The sequence below is a fragment of the Pseudophryne corroboree genome (genome assembly GCF_028390025.1).
Source record: "Pseudophryne corroboree isolate aPseCor3 chromosome 3 unlocalized genomic scaffold, aPseCor3.hap2 SUPER_3_unloc_6, whole genome shotgun sequence".
In the NCBI taxonomy this organism is placed as follows: Eukaryota; Metazoa; Chordata; class Amphibia; order Anura; family Myobatrachidae; genus Pseudophryne; species Pseudophryne corroboree.
The window spans coordinates 3,222,484-3,241,343 of record NW_026967552.1 but is presented as its reverse complement, the minus strand read 5'-3'; the positions used below and the strand labels follow the sequence as shown (position 1 = coordinate 3,241,343).

General features: G+C 44.6%; 1 protein-coding gene across 6 annotated transcripts in view; it reads left to right on the top strand.

Moving 5' to 3' along the window:
- The window catches only part of LOC134984499 (oocyte zinc finger protein XlCOF8.4-like), a 167,112-nt gene extending 156,399 nt beyond the window's left edge, over positions 1-10,713 (top strand). For 3 of the 6 annotated variants that reach the window (XM_063950067.1, XM_063950066.1, XM_063950065.1), the window contains exon 7: positions 7,585-10,706. In XM_063950067.1, the coding sequence (XP_063806137.1) occupies positions 7,585-8,636 (1,052 nt within the window). In that variant the 3' untranslated portion in view covers positions 8,637-10,706. Of the gene's footprint in view, positions 1-7,584 lie in introns of all 6 variants that reach the window. The other 3 variants (XM_063950070.1, XM_063950068.1, XM_063950069.1) reach the window with 3 other exon arrangements.
- Positions 10,714-18,860: the final 8,147 nt, after the last annotated feature.

Below are 18,860 nucleotides of genomic sequence, written 5' to 3'. Positions count from 1 at the left end.
TCATACATCAGCAGCCATCAGCCCCTATTATACTCCTGCTCTCCCCCTCACATCATGTCACTGTGTGTTACCATCCCAGAGATCTGACCAGTCTCCTCCCCACACTCTCTGGTGTATCTCATACATCAGGAGCCATCAGCCCCTATTATACTCCTGCTCTCCCCCTCACATCATGTCACTGTGTGTTACCATCCCAGAGATCTGACCAGTCTCCTCCCCACACTCTCTGGTGTATATCATACATCAGGAGCCATCAGCCCCTATTATACTTCTGCTCTCCCCTCACATCATGTACTGTGTTTTACCAGCCCAGAGATCTGACCAGTCTCCTCCCCACACTCTCTGGTGTATCTCATACATCAGGAGCCATCAGCCCCTATTATACTCCTGCTCTCCCCCTCACATCATGTCACTGTGTGTTACCAGCCCAGAGTTCTGACCAGTCTCCTCCCCACTCTCTCTGGTGTATCTCATACATCAGCAGCCATCAGCCCCTATTATACTCTTGATCTCCCCCTCACATCATGTCACCGTGTGTTACCAGCCCAGAGATCTGACCAGTCTCCTCCCCACACTCTCTGGTGTATCTCATACATCAGGAGCCATCAGCCCCTATTATACTCCTGCTCTCCCCCTCACATCATGTCACTGTATGTCACCATCCCAGAGATCTGACCAGTCTCCTCCCCACACTCTCTGGTGTATCTCATACATCAGCAGCCATCAGCCCCTATTATACTCCTGCTCTCCCCCTCACATCATGTCACTGTGTGTTACCAGCCCAGAGATCTGACCAGTCTTCTCCCCACTCTCTCTGGTGTATCTCATATATCAGGAGCCATCAGCCCCTATTATACTCCTGCTCTCCCCCTCACATCATGTCACTGTGTGTTACCATCCTAGAGATCTGACCAGTCTCCTCCCCACACTCTCTGGTGTATCTCATATATCAGGAGCCATCAGCCCCTATTATACTCCTGCTCTCCCCTCACATCATGTCACTGTGTGTTACCAGCCCAGAGATCTGACCAGTCTCCTCCCCACACTCTCTGGTGTATCTCATACATCAGGAGCCATCAGCACCTATTATACTCCTGCTCCTCCCTCACATCATGTCACTGTGTGTTACCAGCCCAGAGATCTGACCAGTCTCCTCCCCACACTCTCTGGTGTATCTCATACATCAGGAGACATCAGCCCCTATTATACTTCTGCTCTCCCCCTCACATCATGTCACTGTGTGTTACCAGCCCAGAGATCTGACCAGTCTCCTCCCCACACTCTCTGGTGTATCTCATACATCAGCAGCCATCAGCCCCTATTATACTTCTGCTCTCCCCTCACATCATGTCACTCTGTTTTACCAGCCCAGAGATCTGACCAGTCTCCTCCCCACACTCTCTGGTGTATCTCATCCATCAGCAGCCATCAGCCCCTATTATACTCCTGCTCGTCCCTCACATCATGTCACTGTGTGTTACCAGCCCAGAGATCTGGCCAGTCTCCTCCCCACTCTCTCTGGTGTATCTCATACATCAGCAGCCATCAGCCCCTATTATACTCCTGCTCTCCCCCTCACATCATGTCACTGTGTGTTACCAGCCCAGAGATCTGACCAGTCTTCTCTCCAGTCTCTCTGGTGTATCTCATATATCAGGAGCCATCAGCCCCTATTATACTCCTGCTCTCCCCCTCACATCATGTCACTGTGTGTTACCATCCCAGAGATCTGACCAGTCTCCTCCCCACACTCTCTGGTGTATATCATACATCAGGAGCCATCAGCCCCTATTATACTTCTGCTCTCCCCTCACATCATGTCACTCTGTTTTACCAGCCCAGAGATCTGACCAGTCTCCTCCCCACACTCTCTGGTGTATCTCATCCATCAGCAGCCATCAGCCCCTATTATACTCCTGCTCGTCCCTCACATCATGTCACTGTGTGTTACCAGCCCAGAGATCTGGCCAGTCTCCTCCCCACACTCTCTGGTGTATCTCATCCATCAGGAGCCATCAGCCCCTATTATACTCCTGCTCTCCCCTCACATCATTTCACTGTGTGCTACCAGCCCAGAGATCTGACCAATCTCCTCTCCACACTCTCTGGTGTATCTCATACATCAGGAGCCATCAGCCCTTATTATACTCCTGCTCTCCCCTCACATCATGTCACTGTGTGTTACCAGCCCAGAGATCTGACCAGTCTCCTCCCCACTCTCTCTGGTGTATCTCATACATCAGCAGCCATCAGCCCCTATTATACTCCTGCTCTCCCCCTCACATCATGTCACTGTGTGTTACCAGCCCAGAGATCTGACCAGTCTTCTCTCCAGTCTCTCTGGTGTATCTCATATATCAGGAGCCATCAGCCCCTATTATACTCCTGCTCTCCCCCTCACATCATGTCACTGTGTGTTACCATCCCAGAGATCTGACCAGTCTCCTCCCCACACTCTCTGGTGTATATCATACATCAGGAGCCATCAGCCCCTATTATACTTCTGCTCTCCCCTCACATCATGTCACTCTGTTTTACCAGCCCAGAGATCTGACCAGTCTCCTCCCCACACTCTCTGGTGTATCTCATACATCAGGAGCCATCAGCACCTATTATACTCCTGCTCTTCCCTCACATCATGTCACTGTGTGTTACCATCCTAGAGATCTGACCAGTCTCCTCCTCACACTCTCTGGTGTATCTCATATATCAGGAGCCATCAGCCCCTATTATACTCCTGCTCTCCCCTCACATCATGTCACTGTGTGTCACCATCCCAGAGATCTGACCAGTCTCCTCCCCACACTCTCTGATGTATCTCATACATCAGCAGCCATCAGCCCCTATTATACTCCTGCTCTCCCCCTCACATCATGTCACTCGGTTTTACCAGCCCAGAGATCTGACCAGTCTCCTCCCCACACTCTCTGGTGTATCTCATACATCAGGAGCCATCAGCCCCTATTATACTCCTGCTCTCCCCCTCACATCATGTCACTGTGTGTTTTCAGCCCAGAGACCTGACCAGTCTCCTCCTCACACACTCTGGTGTATCTCATACATCAGGAGCCATCAGCCCCTATTATACTCCTGCTCTCCCCCTCACATCATGTCACTGTGTGTTACCAGCCCAGAGTTCTGACCAGTCTCCTCCCCACTCTCTCTGGTGTATCTCATACATCAGGAGCCATCAGCCCCTATTATACTCCTGCTCTCCCCCTCACATCATGTCACTGTGTGTTACCAGCCCAGAGACCTGACCAGTCTCCTCCCCACACACTCTGGTGTATCTCATACATCAGGAGCCATCAGCCCCTATTATACTCCTGCTCTCCCCCTCACATCATGTCACTGTGTGTTACCAGCCCAGAGTTCTGACCAGTCTCCTCCCCACTCTCTCTGGTGTATCTCATACATCAGCAGCCATCAGCCCCTATTATACTCCTGCTCTCCCCCTCACATCATGTCACCGTGTGTTACCAGCCCAGAGATCTGACCAGTCTCCTCCCCACACTCTCTGGTGTATCTCATACATCAGGAGCCATCAGCCCCTATTATACTCCTGCTCTCCCCCTCACATCATGTCACTGTATGTCACCATCCCAGAGATCTGACCAGTCTCCTCCCCACACTCTCTGGTGTATCTCATACATCAGCAGCCTTCAGCCCCTATTATACTCCTGCTCTCCCCCTCACATCATGTCACTGTGTGTTACCAGCCCAGAGATCTGACCAGTCTTCTCCCCACACTCTCTGGTGTATCTCATATATCAGGAGCCATCAGCCCCTATTATACTCCTGCTCTCCCCTCACATCATTTCACTGTGTGTTACCAGCCCAGAGATCTGACCAGTCTCCTCCCCACACTCTCTGGTGTATCTCATACATCAGGAGCCATCAGCTCCTATTATACTCCTGCTCTCCCCTCACATCATGTCACTGTGTGTTACCAGCCCAGAGATCTGACCAGTCTCCTCCCCACACTCTCTGGTGTATCTCATACATCAGGAGCCATCAGCACCTATTATACTCCTGCTCCTCCCTCACATCATGTCACTGTGTGTTACCAGCCCAGAGATCTGGCCAGTCTTCTCCCCACTCTCTCTGGTGTATCTCATATATCAGGAGCCATCGGCCCCTATTATACTCCTGCTCTCCCCCTCACATCATGTCACTGTGTGTTACCATCCCAGAGATCTGACCAGTCTCCTCCCCACACTCTCTGGTGTATATCATACATCAGGAGCCATCAGCCCCTATTATTCTGCTCTCCCCTCACATCATGTCACTGTGTTTTACCAGCCCAGAGATCTGACCAGTCTCCTCCCCACACTCTCTGGTGTATCTCGTACATCAGGAGCCATCAGCCCCTATTATACTCCTGCTCTCCCCTCACATCATGTCACTGTGTGTTACCAGCCCAGAGTTCTGACCAGTCTCCTCCCCACTCTCTCTGGTGTATCTCATACATCAGCAGCCATCAGCCCCTATTATACTCCTGCTCTCCCCCTCACATCATGTCACCGTGTGTTACCAGCCCAGAGATCTGACCAGTCTCCTCCCCACACTCTCTGGTGTATCTCATACATCAGGAGCCATCAGCCCCTATTATACTCCTGCTCTCCCCCTCACATCATGTCACTGTATGTCACCATCCCAGAGATCTGACCAGTCTCCTCCCCACACTCTCTGATGTATCTCATACATCAGCAGCCATCAGCCCCTATTATACTCCTGCTCTCCCCCTCACATCATGTCACTGTGTGTTACCAGCCCAGAGATCTGACCAGTCTTCTCCCCACTCTCTCTGGTGTATCTCATATATCAGGAGCCATCAGCCCCTATTATACTCCTGCTCTCCCCCTCACATCATGTCACTGTGTGTTACCATCCTAGAGATCTGACCAGTCTCCTCCCCACACTCTCTGGTGTATCTCATATATCAGGAGCCATCAGCCCCTATTATACTCCTGCTCTCCCCTCACATCATGTCACTGTGTGTTACCAGCCCAGAGATCTGACCAGTCTCCTCCCCACACTCTCTGGTGTATCTCATACATCAGGAGCCATCAGCACCTATTATACTCCTGCTCCTCCCTCACATCATGTCACTGTGTGTTACCAGCCCAGATATCTGACCAGTCTCCTCCCCACACTCTCTGGTGTATCTCATACATCAGGAGACATCAGCCCCTATTATACTTCTGCTCTCCCCTTCACATCATGTCACTGTGTGTTACCAGCCCTGAGATCTGACCAGTCTCCTCCCCACACTCTCTGGTGTATCTCATACATCAGGAGACATCAGCCCCTATTATACTCCTGCTCTCCCCTTCACATTATGTCACTGTGTGTTACCAGCCCAGAGATCTGACCAGTCTCCTCCCCCACACTCTCTGGTGTATCTCATACATCAGGAGCCATCAGCCCCTATTATACTCCTGCTCCTCCCTCACATCATGTCACTGTGTGTTACCAGCCCAGAGTTCTGACCAGTCTCCTCCCCACTCTCTCTGGTGTATCTCATATATCAGCAGCCATCAGCCCCTATTATACTCCTGCTCTCCCTCTCACATTATGTCACTGTGTGTTACCAGCCCAGAGATCTGACCAGTCTTCTCCCCACTCTCTCTGGTGTATCTCATATATGAGGAGCCATCAGCCCCTATTATACTCCTGCTCTCCCCCTCACATCATGTCACTGTGTGTTACCATCCCAGAGATCTGACCAGTCTCCTCCCCACACTCTCTGGTGTATATCATACATCAGGAGCCATCAGCCCCTATTATACTTCTGCTCTCCCCTCACATCATGTCACTGTGTTTTACCAGCCCAGAGATCTGACCAGTCTCCTCCCCACACTCTTTGGTGTATCTCATACATCAGGAGCCATCAGCCCCTATTATACTCCTGCTCTCCCCCTCACATCATGTCACTGTGTGTTACCAGCCCAGAGACCTGACCAGTCTCCTCCCCACACACTCTGGTGTATCTCATACATCAGGAGCCATCAGCCCCTATTATACTCCTGCTCTCCCCCTCACATCATGTCACTGTGTGTTACCAGCCCAGAGTTCCGACCAGTCTCCTCCCCACTCTCTCTGGTGTATCTCATACATCAGCAGCCATCAGCCCCTATTATACTCCTGCTCTCCCCCTCACATCATGTCACCGTGTGTTACCAGCCCAGAGATCTGACCAGTCTCCTCCCCACACTCTCTGGTGTATCTCATACATCAGCAGCCATCAGCCCCTATTATACTCCTGCTCTCCCCCTCACATCATGTCACTGTATGTCACCATCCCAGAGATCTGACCAGTCTCCTTCCCACACTCTCTGGTGTATCTCATACATCAGCAGCCATCAGCCCCTATTATACTCCTGCTCTCCCCCTCACATCATGTCACTGTGTGTTACCAGCCCAGAGATCTGACCAGTCTTCTCCCCACTATCTCTGGTGTATCTCATATATCAGGAGCCATCAGCCCCTATTATACTCCTGCTCTCCCCTCACATCATGTCACTGTGTGTTACCAGCCCAGAGATCTGACCAGTCTCCTCCCCACACTCTCTGGTGTATCTCATACATCAGGAGCCATCAGCACCTATTATACTCCTGCTCCTCCCTCACATCATGTCACTGTGTGTTACCAGCCCAGAGTTCTGACCAGTCTCCTCCCCACTCTCTCTGGTGTATCTCATACATCAGCAGCCATCAGCCCCTATTATACTCCTGCTCTCCCCCTCACATCATGTCACTGTGTGTTACCAGCCCAGAGATCTGACCAGTCTTATCCCCACACTCTCTGGTGTATCTCATATATCAGGAGCCATCAGCCCCTATTATACTCCTGCTCTCCCCCTCACATCATGTCACTGTGTGTTACCATCCCAGAGATCTGACCAGTCTCCTCCCCACACTCTCTGGTGTATCTCATCCATCAGGAGCCATCAGCCCCTATTATACTCCTGCTCTCCCCCTCACATCATGTCACTGTGTGTTACCAGCCCAGAGACCTGACCAGTCTCCTCCCCACACACTCTGGTGTATCTCATACATCAGGAGCCATCAGCCCCTATTATACTCCTGCTCTCCCCCTCCAAGATGAGGCCGTACCAATGACCTATGCAGTGGCATTATTACTTCTTTCTTTCTGCTGCTGATTCCTCTCCCAATGCAGCCAAGCATCTGACTAGCCTTCCTCATTGCTTTGTTACATTGCTTACCTGCCTTTAAGTCATCTGAAATAGTGAATCCTAGATCCCTTTCCTCCTCAGTAGTTTTCAGTATAGCGCCATTAATACTATATTTAGCCTTTGGATTTTTGAGACCCAAGTGCATGATTTTGCATTTGTCACCTCTAGTAATCCCACATGAGCGTCCATGTCACCTCTAGTAATCCCACATGAGCGTTCAGTGTTGATCAAGCTCCAGTCTAAGCATCCTAGCTTTTTTGTTTTTTAATAAACATAAAAGCAATGATTTCAGGTAAAAAATGTCAGTTATAGAATTATATATTGTGTCCTGTAACACCCTGGGTCTTGTCTACTCATTTTATGTATTAATGTATTTTATTTCCAGCAGATGGACACACAAGCAAGAACATCTCAGAAGGACATCTAATGTTATCCCTGGATTCTGAAATAACCGATAACGACAGTAGACAGGATTCTCCAGGAGCTAACCCCATTACCCCAATTATACATCCAGCTCTATCAGCTGATCCCTCTGATCCTGGGAAATGTTCTCCTGATCACTCTGATATTGGTGCATCTGTTACAGCTCTGACAGTAGATACAGTGTTTCCCTGTTCTATAGATGCCAAATGTTTTACACAGAACACAAAGCTTATTACCCAACAGCCAGCTAAGGCAGGTGAGAGGCCACTGATATGTTCTGAGTGTGGGAAATGTTTTACATATAAATCAGCTCTTGTTACACATAAGAGAACTCACACAGGTGAGAAGCCATATTCCTGTTCTGAGTGTAGGAGATGTTTTGCAAAAAAATCACATCTTGTTATACATCAGAGAAGTCACACAGGTGAGATGCCATTTTCCTGTTCTGAGTGTGGGAAATGTTTTGCAACAAAATCACATCTTGTTTTACATCAGAGAAGTCACACAGGTGAGAAGTCGTATTCCTGTTCTGAGTGTGGGAAATGTTTTGCACAGAAATCAAATCTTGTTATACATCAGAGAAGTCACACAGGTGAGAAGTCGTATTCCTGTTCTGAGTGTGGGAAATGTTTTGCACAGAAATCAAATCTTGTTATACATCAGAGAAGTCACACAGGTGAGAGGCCGTATTCCTGTTCTGAGTGTGGGAAATGTTTTGCACAGAAATCAAATCTTGTTATACATCAGAGAAGTCACACAGGTGAGAAGCCGTTTTCCTGTTCTGCGTGTAAGAAATGTTTTGCACGGAAATCAGATCTTGTTACACATCAGAGAAGTCACACAGGTGAGAGGCCGTATTCCTGTTCTGAGTGTGGGAAATGTTTTGCACAGAAATCAAATCTTGTTACACATCAGAGAAGTCACACAGGTGAGAAGCCGTTTTCCTGTTCTGAGTGTGGGAAATGTTTTGCATGGAAATCACAACTTGTTACACATCAGCGATTTCACAGATGAGAAGCCATTTTCATGCTGTGAGAGAAATAAATCCGCTCTTGTTGAACATATTAGACATTACCAAAGTACAGAACCATTTCAATCTTCTGGAGTATAATTATCACTGTCGTGCAATGTTCCTCAAGGGTGAATCCGATCTCTTATGCTTTATAAAATATACATGCTACCACTGGGTGATATAATCAGACGTCATGGCCTGGTCTACCACTGCTATGCTGATGACCTGCTTTTTGCTCCATGTACTGAGAACCTAATACCAATAAATGGTTGTCTAGCTGAGCGCCAGGGGTGGATGATGCCAGTTGGCTATGACTCAGTCTTTGTGAAACATAATAGAAGCTCACCAACAAAGGACAAGACTACAGCTTTACCAACCATCTGGATTTATGCTTTGGTGTTCAGAATTGCAAAATACTGAACATGTGCTGAATCTTTGTGTTGTCCTGGTATGTGGCTGACACAGACATCAGGTATCTGCCACATACAAATCCTCATTCTTCCATCTGTGGACCATAGCCAGAATCAAGCACTTGATTCCCTCAGAAGTTCATAGACTACTGCAATGCCATCTACCTGGGTCACCCAGCAAAAGAATTACAGAGCTTGCAGCTAGTACAGAATGCAGCAGCCAAGCTGTTACCTAACCAGCTCATTCCTGCCACATAACACCCATTCTCTATTCCCTTCACCGGCTGCCTGTAAGATGACAAATCTATTTCATAATTGGCTAACTGACCTTCCCAGCCCAATATTACATGGTCCAAGGTACTAGAAGCAGCTTCTGCCTCCTTACTGCTCTGCTTGCTGGCTTCTACAGATGGACTGTTACCAGCAGTACCAAGAGTCTCCTGTCATTCATTTAAGGGTTGAACTTTTAGCTTTGCAGCCCTGACCATGGAACGTACTGCCTTGCACAGTCCAAGAGGCCTCCACTCTAGAGACCTTCACAAGCAGACTGATGACTGTTACTCACGCTTTTCATTAATGTTCCTCTATTTACTTCCTAAATAATACATCCCAAATGCTTAGGTCTTTTTTCTGCTGTTTATTTTGTATCTTGTGCTTTATGTAAATGTGAGTGTCTAATACCAGTTTCCACAATCTGTATTGCTGCATGACAATATGGCGGCCATTGGAACGTGTTTTCACTTCTTCTAGTTTGCCTAACTTGTTGCAGACACTCATCTTGATAAGGAGTGCTGAGTGTTTTCTGATACAAGATCCTATCTATATATACCCTGTACATTACCATGTGCATTAGAGTCACCCGGGTTCCATCTGCGGTGGTTTGTTGTATGTTACATCTATATGGTGCGGATACTCCCCTGTATTTCATAATAAAAGCTTTTGTTTGCATGTAATTATTGCATTAAATCTTTTGTTTTTTATTCTGTTTTATATTCCCGTCTGAGTAATTACGCCATAATGTCTAATCTCGGAGTGGACCCCAGAAGATGTAAAGAAACCATGTAAGTGTTCCATCATTCTGTTTCGTGTAAGCATACAGGTAAGTGATGGCACGGTGGTCACTGACCGTCACCTTCAGGTGGTATAATGGAAGTGGGACTATCTGGGCTTATTCTAGTCTACTGCAGAAATAAAAAAAATCAGCCTTTATCCTGCTTAAAAAAATTACAAAGCCCATAAATCAAGCTTGGTCGGACAAGACAAGTCACATTAATGGTGGCACATCATATAGGCTGAGGACCCATGTTTCTGGGATATATGGCATAACTCCCTCTTCACCCACAAAAACCTTCCCTTCACCATTCACAATGTCCACCATTGCCCCTTCAGAAGGGACACAACTTTCCTTTGCTTTTCCACCTCCTCCTTCACAGAGCCCAGGACCACCTCCATGACCATTTCATGTTTATCTGGAAGCCAGGCATCTGGGAGGTTCATGGCCTGAGATGACCACAGAACCACCAGGTAGTGGGCAAGAAGAATCCACAGCCTCCTGAGGAACTGGAGAGTCCAAGGATCCACCCCACATGAGGCAGAGAAGGGTCAACCACAGGGACTGGCTCACCTATTTCCTTCCTAAAAGCTGCTCTTTACCCAGTTTGGTACCTGTGGGATCCCACTCCAATTTCCCTTGAGAGTCCCTACCCTCACTAATCCCTTCTGAACCTACTAGTTCCTTCACCTTCCAACCACTCCTCATTTTTAAGCTTTTCACCACCTGCTGTGTGAGTACCATCCAACCACTCCTCCTCTCCTTGACTCATTGGTGTAGCAACCCCCTTCCCCCACCCCACCACACTGCTACACTGCAGTTAAGCTGTGAGACTTGCTGCTAGCAGTACTCACTACTCAGCACACACACACTCACATCATGATTACACAGCTGTGCCAGAGACACTGTCTCACTGACAAATAAATAATAAATAAAGGAATAAGGGACAATAAACAAATAAAAACAAATATATATAAATAAATGGATAGGATAAGGATAAATTTAGTACAAATACAGGGACTCAACAATAAAATGCAGTAATGGACAAAGGAAGACAATCAGTTATACAACACAGTGGGAAAAGCTAATATGGAAAGTTAATACTTATCTGCTCCACTGATCTCTGCACAGAAGTTGTTCTCCCCGGCTGCAGGCTCCCTTCCCCACCAGCTGCTGGCTCCCTCCGGCCACTGCTTCCTCCTGACTATTGTCTCTCCCCGGCCGCTGGCTTCCCCCTTGCTGCCGGCTTCTGGCTCCCCCGGCTCACGGCTCTAGCACCTTGTCGCTCCATCCTCGTGTGCGTCCTTGTGTGTGCGCGCCCAATGTCACTTCCGGTTCCAGTCGCTTGATGCTCTATCAGTAATAGGTTTCTCCAACATACTTGAAATGTATTTGTAGTTGACTATGTGCTCCTATTGCTGATTATACTAATGTATAACCTGTGACTGCTGAATTTACTAAAATTCTGTCAGTTTTTTTCTGACTATTCCGATCTTCAATGCTTGTGCAAAGCAAGGTAGGGTCGGATTTTATGTCACTTTAACAAAATTTTAAGTGATTACAGTCACAAATTGTGTAGTACACTGTGCAAGTGTCTGATTATTTATCATGTCTAAGAGCGGCAAGGGTGAGGAAAATACACTCACAGCAGCACCAATACTCATCATGTTTGTCAAAGCTGGGCTAACCTCTCAGGATCTGGTTCAGAAACATAGTTTTAGCTCTCATCAAAGTCTTGACAAATCCAAGGAGGACACAGGTGCAAGTTGAACCCCCATGGGCTACCTTTTTATAGACAATATCCAGTGTAGCTAGGCGGATAATTCCAACTTCTGTACCAGGGTTAGGTTACACTACTAACCCTTACATGCAGCATTCCACCTGGGGTTTATCACATCCAGCAGGGGAAGCAGCAGCCTCACAACAAAAACAGGCTGAAAGGACAGTGGTAAGTAAATCACATAGACATGAAACAATATCTTTACAGTCTACACATGCTTCAGATGAGGATTCGTTGGAGAATGAAGACTCATTACACTCTGGTTCTGCATACGAAGCTGAGGCGGAAGGTCTCAGCTCAGTGGACGTATCTGAGTTAATTAATGCGATGAAAGCCATTCTATCCTTAGAATAATCAGCAGAGCCTGTGTTAAAATCCAAGTCACCTGTGTTTAAATGTCCCAAAACAGTCAGGACTGAGTTTCCTGGGTCAGGACAGCTGAAGGAAATTTATAGAAGAGGCTTTGGTTACACCCAGTAAGAAATTTAGAATTCCAAGGAAATGGAATTCCAGTTATCCTCTTCTGGCTGAGGACTGTTTAAACAGGGAGGTGGCCCCCAAAGTAGATACGCATGTAATTCTATTAGTGGGAATATCCACATTACCTCTGCCTTCAACATCATTAAATGGTGTCATGGATAGGAGAGTTGATGGTTTTTGGCAAAAAAATATTTTGCCCCGTCTGGGGCAATCATAGGATCAATCAAAGCTTCAGCCTGGCTGGCAAAAGCAGTGGCTGCCTGGGCTGATGCATTGGAAATGGATCTTTCAATTGCATATAGAGAGCAAAAATCTCATGTAGCACATATCAAACAGGCTGCAATGTTTATGAAAGAAGTAGTCTTGAATATGGGTAATATTGCCTCTCAGGCATCAGCTTCAGCAGTAGCCGCTCGCAGAGCAGTTTGGCTACGTACATGGAAAGCTGATTCAGAATCCAAAAAGGTTTTGGAGTGTTTACCTTTTACTAGAGATATTCTTTTTGATAAAGAATTAACCAGTATCTTGGAGTCAGAAGCAGACTCCAAAAAAGTAAAGTTTCCTTCCACATGCAAATTCAAGCCTAAAATTCCAGCTTTTCAGCCCTTTCTGTCTCAAGGGAAAACAAAAAGAAAAGGAGATGGTAAACAGTCCCAATACAACAAGTCTGGTGTTAAAGCTGAATTATAATAATAATGATAAATGAGAGTTCTCCGTTGTGATGATATTCAGCATATAGAATTTATTATCAAAGAGGGAACCACACCCAATATTCTGCGCAGAGGAGCATGGACCAAGACAGAATTCATCAATGAGCCTGTGTCTTTAGAACACTGACTTTACATTATTTATACCATAACATTATACAATTATTCATACCTTATTTACAAACAAGGCGTACATATAGATTAAATCATGGAGATACATTGGTTGATGAACAATAAGGGGAAATGCCAAATATGGTCAGATTATCTAATTAAAGAGAGTGGTTTTATCCATAAGATGGCAGACTTGTCCATGAATCTTGAATCTCCTATATATAACAATTAGGTTCTCTAATAGGCTTCGTTGTCATAAAGGTCATTCTTGTTCATAATAACGTGTTGTCTAAAGTGAAGGTCCATCAGATATTCCATGATATGTCCTTGTTCTGCCACAAAGTCTCATACAATGTCATTGAGCACTCGTTATCTACACACAGGCCTTGCTACTAGCCACGTAAACACCTAATCAAATGCTCAAGGGTTGTGGGAGAATATTACTCTGTGCATAGTATCTCTATACTAAAAGAAAACACTGTTTAAGGGAACATTAGAATATCAAGAATCATAGGTACAATTAATGAGACAATACAGGATATTTGATATAACTTCAACATTCCACTGTTTTGTTTAATCTCTAAACAACTATCATATAATAAATCAAATACTCACCATGTGTAAATGATTTGTCTGGTGATGAGTGGAGTAGTGTGAGATGTGAGATAGAATAAGGAAAACCCATTCTCTGGATACAATCGCTGGCACTAGTCCTCTGAGTATCGATGCAAAAAGCCTCAACCCTCCCAAAAACTTGTATAGATAAGAGAAATGGAAGAGGTAGCGACAGAACATGTTGTTTCTTTAACCTGGCTATAGGTTGAGGTTCTTCTTGCTATGTGTGTGTGTATGAAGCAAAAGCATGTAAGCACCTATTAAGTGTATATTTATGTTAGTGTGATCATGTGTGGGCTACCGCAGTGTAGGTAACCGGGGTCATCACCATAAGATTAGTTTTTGGTTTTCTTTGGGGTGTTAATATTTTGCCACACTGTCGACCAAGGGCCGGCAGACATTTGATGCTTACATAGATTATGAGAATTATAAGAATTATCATCATGACATAATGTAACACTTGATATAGCCACTTTGAAATACTAGCTCCCATCCATCCAAAAAGATCCCAATCAGCCGATTGGTTCATGTGTCCCTGTAAATCTTGTAGTAATTTAACCTTCTGTTCAATGGGATTGTAATTATCTGAGATATTAAAACACATTCCTTTAAATTGTTCCCATCCGCTACCTTCTCTGAGCAGTAACTAATGGATGGCTACTGGATATTGAATCATACATTCTCTAATGTCTCTCAGTTCTTCATTAATGAGTCCTATAGAGGTGCTTGTAGCCTTTATATTTTTAGCTGGTCCATAAAAGTTAAACTTCCTAGGTCTATCACAAGTCTATATAGTAAGCCAAAAGGCATATCAGTAAGGGTATTTTTTATAGTAAATTAATTGTAAATCATAGTATTTTAGCTCTATAACCACGAGATATAAATAGATACTTTTGGTAAGCGTGTCTCAATTGATAAGTGATATATTTCTTCTTCTGCTCAAGTACATATTCATCAGTATCTTATCAAAACATCATTTTGTACATATTCCTAGTGTCATTATATCTTCATATGCCATGGTCAGTGTGGGGAACATACTATATGTTTATGTTATTTTCCTTAAGCCATTATGGACCATGGTGTAGGGAGAAATGTCATCAGTCACATAGAACCCACAGGTGAATTGTTACCTTACTTGCCACAGTACCAGGAACCTGATTCAGCTCCCCGTCCTGTCCCCCCCTTGTTCCACCAAGTATGAAATATATACAGTATATAATATCTGCCATCCAATCTACTAGGAGCAGGTCTATTCTTGAACATAATACACCTTATAGGGATTTGCGATTCTTCCACTTTACCATCCATACCAAACAAGGCATGGAACTATTTACTGTCCCTTAAACAGTGCCTCCAAATTTATGGTGAGATCAGCCCCGTCGTTGGTGCTATTAGCCTCTCCAGGTGGGCTTCTCTCAGCAACATTTCTGTAAATAGAGGAAGTCCTTGGCATGGTTCTTCCCCAATGATCTATAAGGAGTCCTGATAAAAGAATTACAGACCATTCATAAACTCACCAGGCTTCATCTCATGCCAGCTGCTCCCAGCACTGCTGTTTCCCTGGTAGGAGACTGTGCTCTGGTGGATCTTCCTGAACTCCTTATTTTTTCCTTCCAGGCATGGATATAGTTTGTGGTGCCGTTATATAATTCAGCATGATAACTTACTGGGCATGTGCCAATGAAAATCTAATATGGAAACAGGTTCTTGGGAACAGAGTTAGTGGAGCGATAGACATCAACTGGTGCTTATGCAAGACTATGCCACCCCCACACCACGTTCCCTGTGACTTTTGACAACATAATATCATGGAGGGATTCTCTGAGGCTAAAGACCTATAGGGCAGTGTAATTGTGGATTCCACTCTTATGATTAAATATATATTTTGTTTTAATACTTTTATTCTATACAATGTGGCCAACCAGTGCTTTTGGCTGCCCGCTAAACACTTTACAACATACTAAGACTTATTTCCTATAGGGTGGATAGAGTTATTCTGTATTGCCTGGGAAAGGTCCTTGTGTAGAGTGGGGTATTCTCTCTTTATACAGGGAAGGCATGACTGCATCCTCTTCCATTCATAGGAAAAGAAAGCTGAACTGTTGTCACCATACTCCCCTTACCAATGTGAGTAAGCCTATGGGCTTTCTCCGTCAGGCCAGGTACGGTAATAGTGATGTCAGTGCAGTGGTCTTACCTTTACTCTCACCAGATATCATCATTATCTGGTACACGTCCATTTTCCCTTCCTCAAGGATATTTCCTGTTATAAACAAGACTGGTACAATTGTATTCATTTCTCATAGGTTTACATTTCTCTATTACACAATATTTTCTTCTCTGGAACAGGATACTTTCTAGATTTCTCATAGTGGTTCATTGTCAAGTAACATGGAATCAATATCTTCATTGTCTTTTGTGACTAGTTTTTCTTGGGCCTATGAAATATCATCGTTCCGTGTAGGATGACTCGGTGTCATCTCATTATCTTGATTACTACAATAGTCTCTCTCTTTTGTCTTTCTTAAAACAGACTTTCTTTTAGTCTTCAAACTTTCATGCGACCTTCATATTGTTTCTCAACTTTTCTTTTCCAATCACCTCTCTCTTTATGATATATCTATTATCCTACATACTTTACCTTTCTTCACTTGCATATCTTTCCTAAAAAATAAAATGCACTGGAATATGCGCCATGCAGCTATTTATAGTAACAATATCTTTGCCTATAACAAATATATTCTACTCTCCCCCCTTGTGACAACCTTGTCACAAAAACATAAATTGTTTGTTATATGGGCAAATAACCCTTGGATAACTATGGGATCATAAAATAAAGACCACAAAAGTTTAAAAACGCAATATTTAGAGAAAAAAACAGCAATATGAGGACCTTGTGGTAGGAAAAATATGTAAATTATGTCGGTTGATATAGTGTCAAATACAAGGAAAGGGAAAAAAATTAACAATATTATATATGTGACTTCTATGGAATTACAACATATGCAGTGCAATGTGTGCATGAAAATCTAGACACTGGCTCCATCACTTAGTAAGTATCTGATATCCTGGCATCCTCGACCTGTATATTTACAAAGTACATAGAATAACAGATTATAATTGATAATATTACTATCTCAATAAACTTTGATATATTAATTATCTATTCTTCTGATTTTGTAATATTCTGTATTTTCATACTAGTACTTTGTCCATACAGAACCAACTTTGTGACTTCCCTGTGGGATTTACAACATAAATGGGCTGTAGTTGTGGTTCTGTATGATTACTTTGCCTGTCGGTTTCTTTATTTTTGCTATTACAATCTAGACAACGTATTGTCATGCATAACTTGGTCTGAGAACATTGACATTTCCAGGAACCTTGCTTATAGGGAGTAACCCTTAACCTTTCCTTATCACAGCTTCTAGTACTACGTGCTGTGGACGGTAGCCCAAACTTATTAGTTTTGCATTTGTCAGACCAAGGAACATTACAATTTTGACAATCTCTCTTGGTACATTTCCATCCTGTTACTTTTGGATAAACCAGCAAACAGTTTGGACCCATTGTTCTTGTGGATGACACACAGATGGGTCCTCCATTATCTTGACTGTTTCTGCGCCTAGACGGACATTTAGTCACGCTAAGGCGATAGCTTAGCTTGCTGAGTTTAATCACGGGCACGTTGAGGCAATACTAGATACACAGCATGCAATACACATCTCCACCACTGGGTGGCTAATGCTCCACTAATCCAGTACTTTAGATCGAATTGCGGCGTATTGATCTACAGCTCTGGCAAATGGTCAGTGATGACTGTAATGTTAATAGATGGTGAGCAATGGTCAGACGGAGAGAGTAAAAAAATAAAATAAATAGTTTATACAGACACAAACAGGCATGTTAAAACACTTGTGTATGCAGATGCAAGATTGTGTATGCAGACGCAACTAATGTGTGAAAGGAAGTAGGTACAGTGCATAAATACCATGCTTTTGAAATACATGTATGAGCGTCCGAGTCCCCTAAGGCATAAATGGGATCGCTCTTTGCATTACTTTTACACATGAACCTGTGAATCTCATGAAGCATCGTGGTCTAGCGATGAAGGCTCCCACCTCCCATGCTGAAAGTCCCGGGTTCGAGTCCCAAAGTGCCACCTTTTTTTTGTGTGTGTGTTACCGTGACATTCACTTTATTTATTTATTTTTCTTTGTTATACATTCAATGGAAGGGCGCACACAGGTTTCACATAAATCAGAGTAAATTTGCAGGAGCGACTCATTCCACTATATTAAATACACAGTGGTAATGGAGCAACAAAGTACTGTATATCATCTGCGTTTGTGTATTGTACCTGACCTGAACTCCCTCCCTGTCCACTGCATGAACTGTGCAGGCTGCCAGGGAAGAAGGGCGATGGGGGTAGAGGGAGGCAGTGGAAAATATTGTGCTTTTGAAATACAAGTATGAGCGTCCGAGTCACCTAAGGCATAAACCAACACCAATGGGAAGGAAGTGCCAACCTTTTTTTTTTACTTATTTTTTTTCTTTGTTATACATACAATGGAAGGGTGCACACAGGTTTCACATAAATCAGAGTAAATCTGCAGGAGTGATTTATTCCGCTATATACTGTACAAATACACAGCGGTAATGATTTTGTCACTTTGCGATGCAATGGGGTCCGGTGTATTGCTATGTGCATAGACCTCACTTATCCCTATCGCCCCTGTGTATTTTAGCTAGGCGATTCTGACGCTCCTTCAGCAGTGCCTGCAAAACCTATGCCGTAGCTCGCTCCATAGGTGGGGGTTCACGTGCCTTAGACATTTTGACACTTTGGGGTATATTTACTAAGCTCACGATTTTGGCTGATTTTGTGTTTTTTGTTCAAAGTGTCATCTCGAGAATTTTCCCATATTCTGATAGGCATGCATGGATCAGAGAGATCTGTGCATGTTTATCTGGGGGAAGGGGTGCTGAAAGTGTTAAAATTCTCTGAAAAAAATTGCATGGGGTCCCCCCTCCTAAGCATAACCATCCTCAGGCTCTTTGAGCTGGTCCTG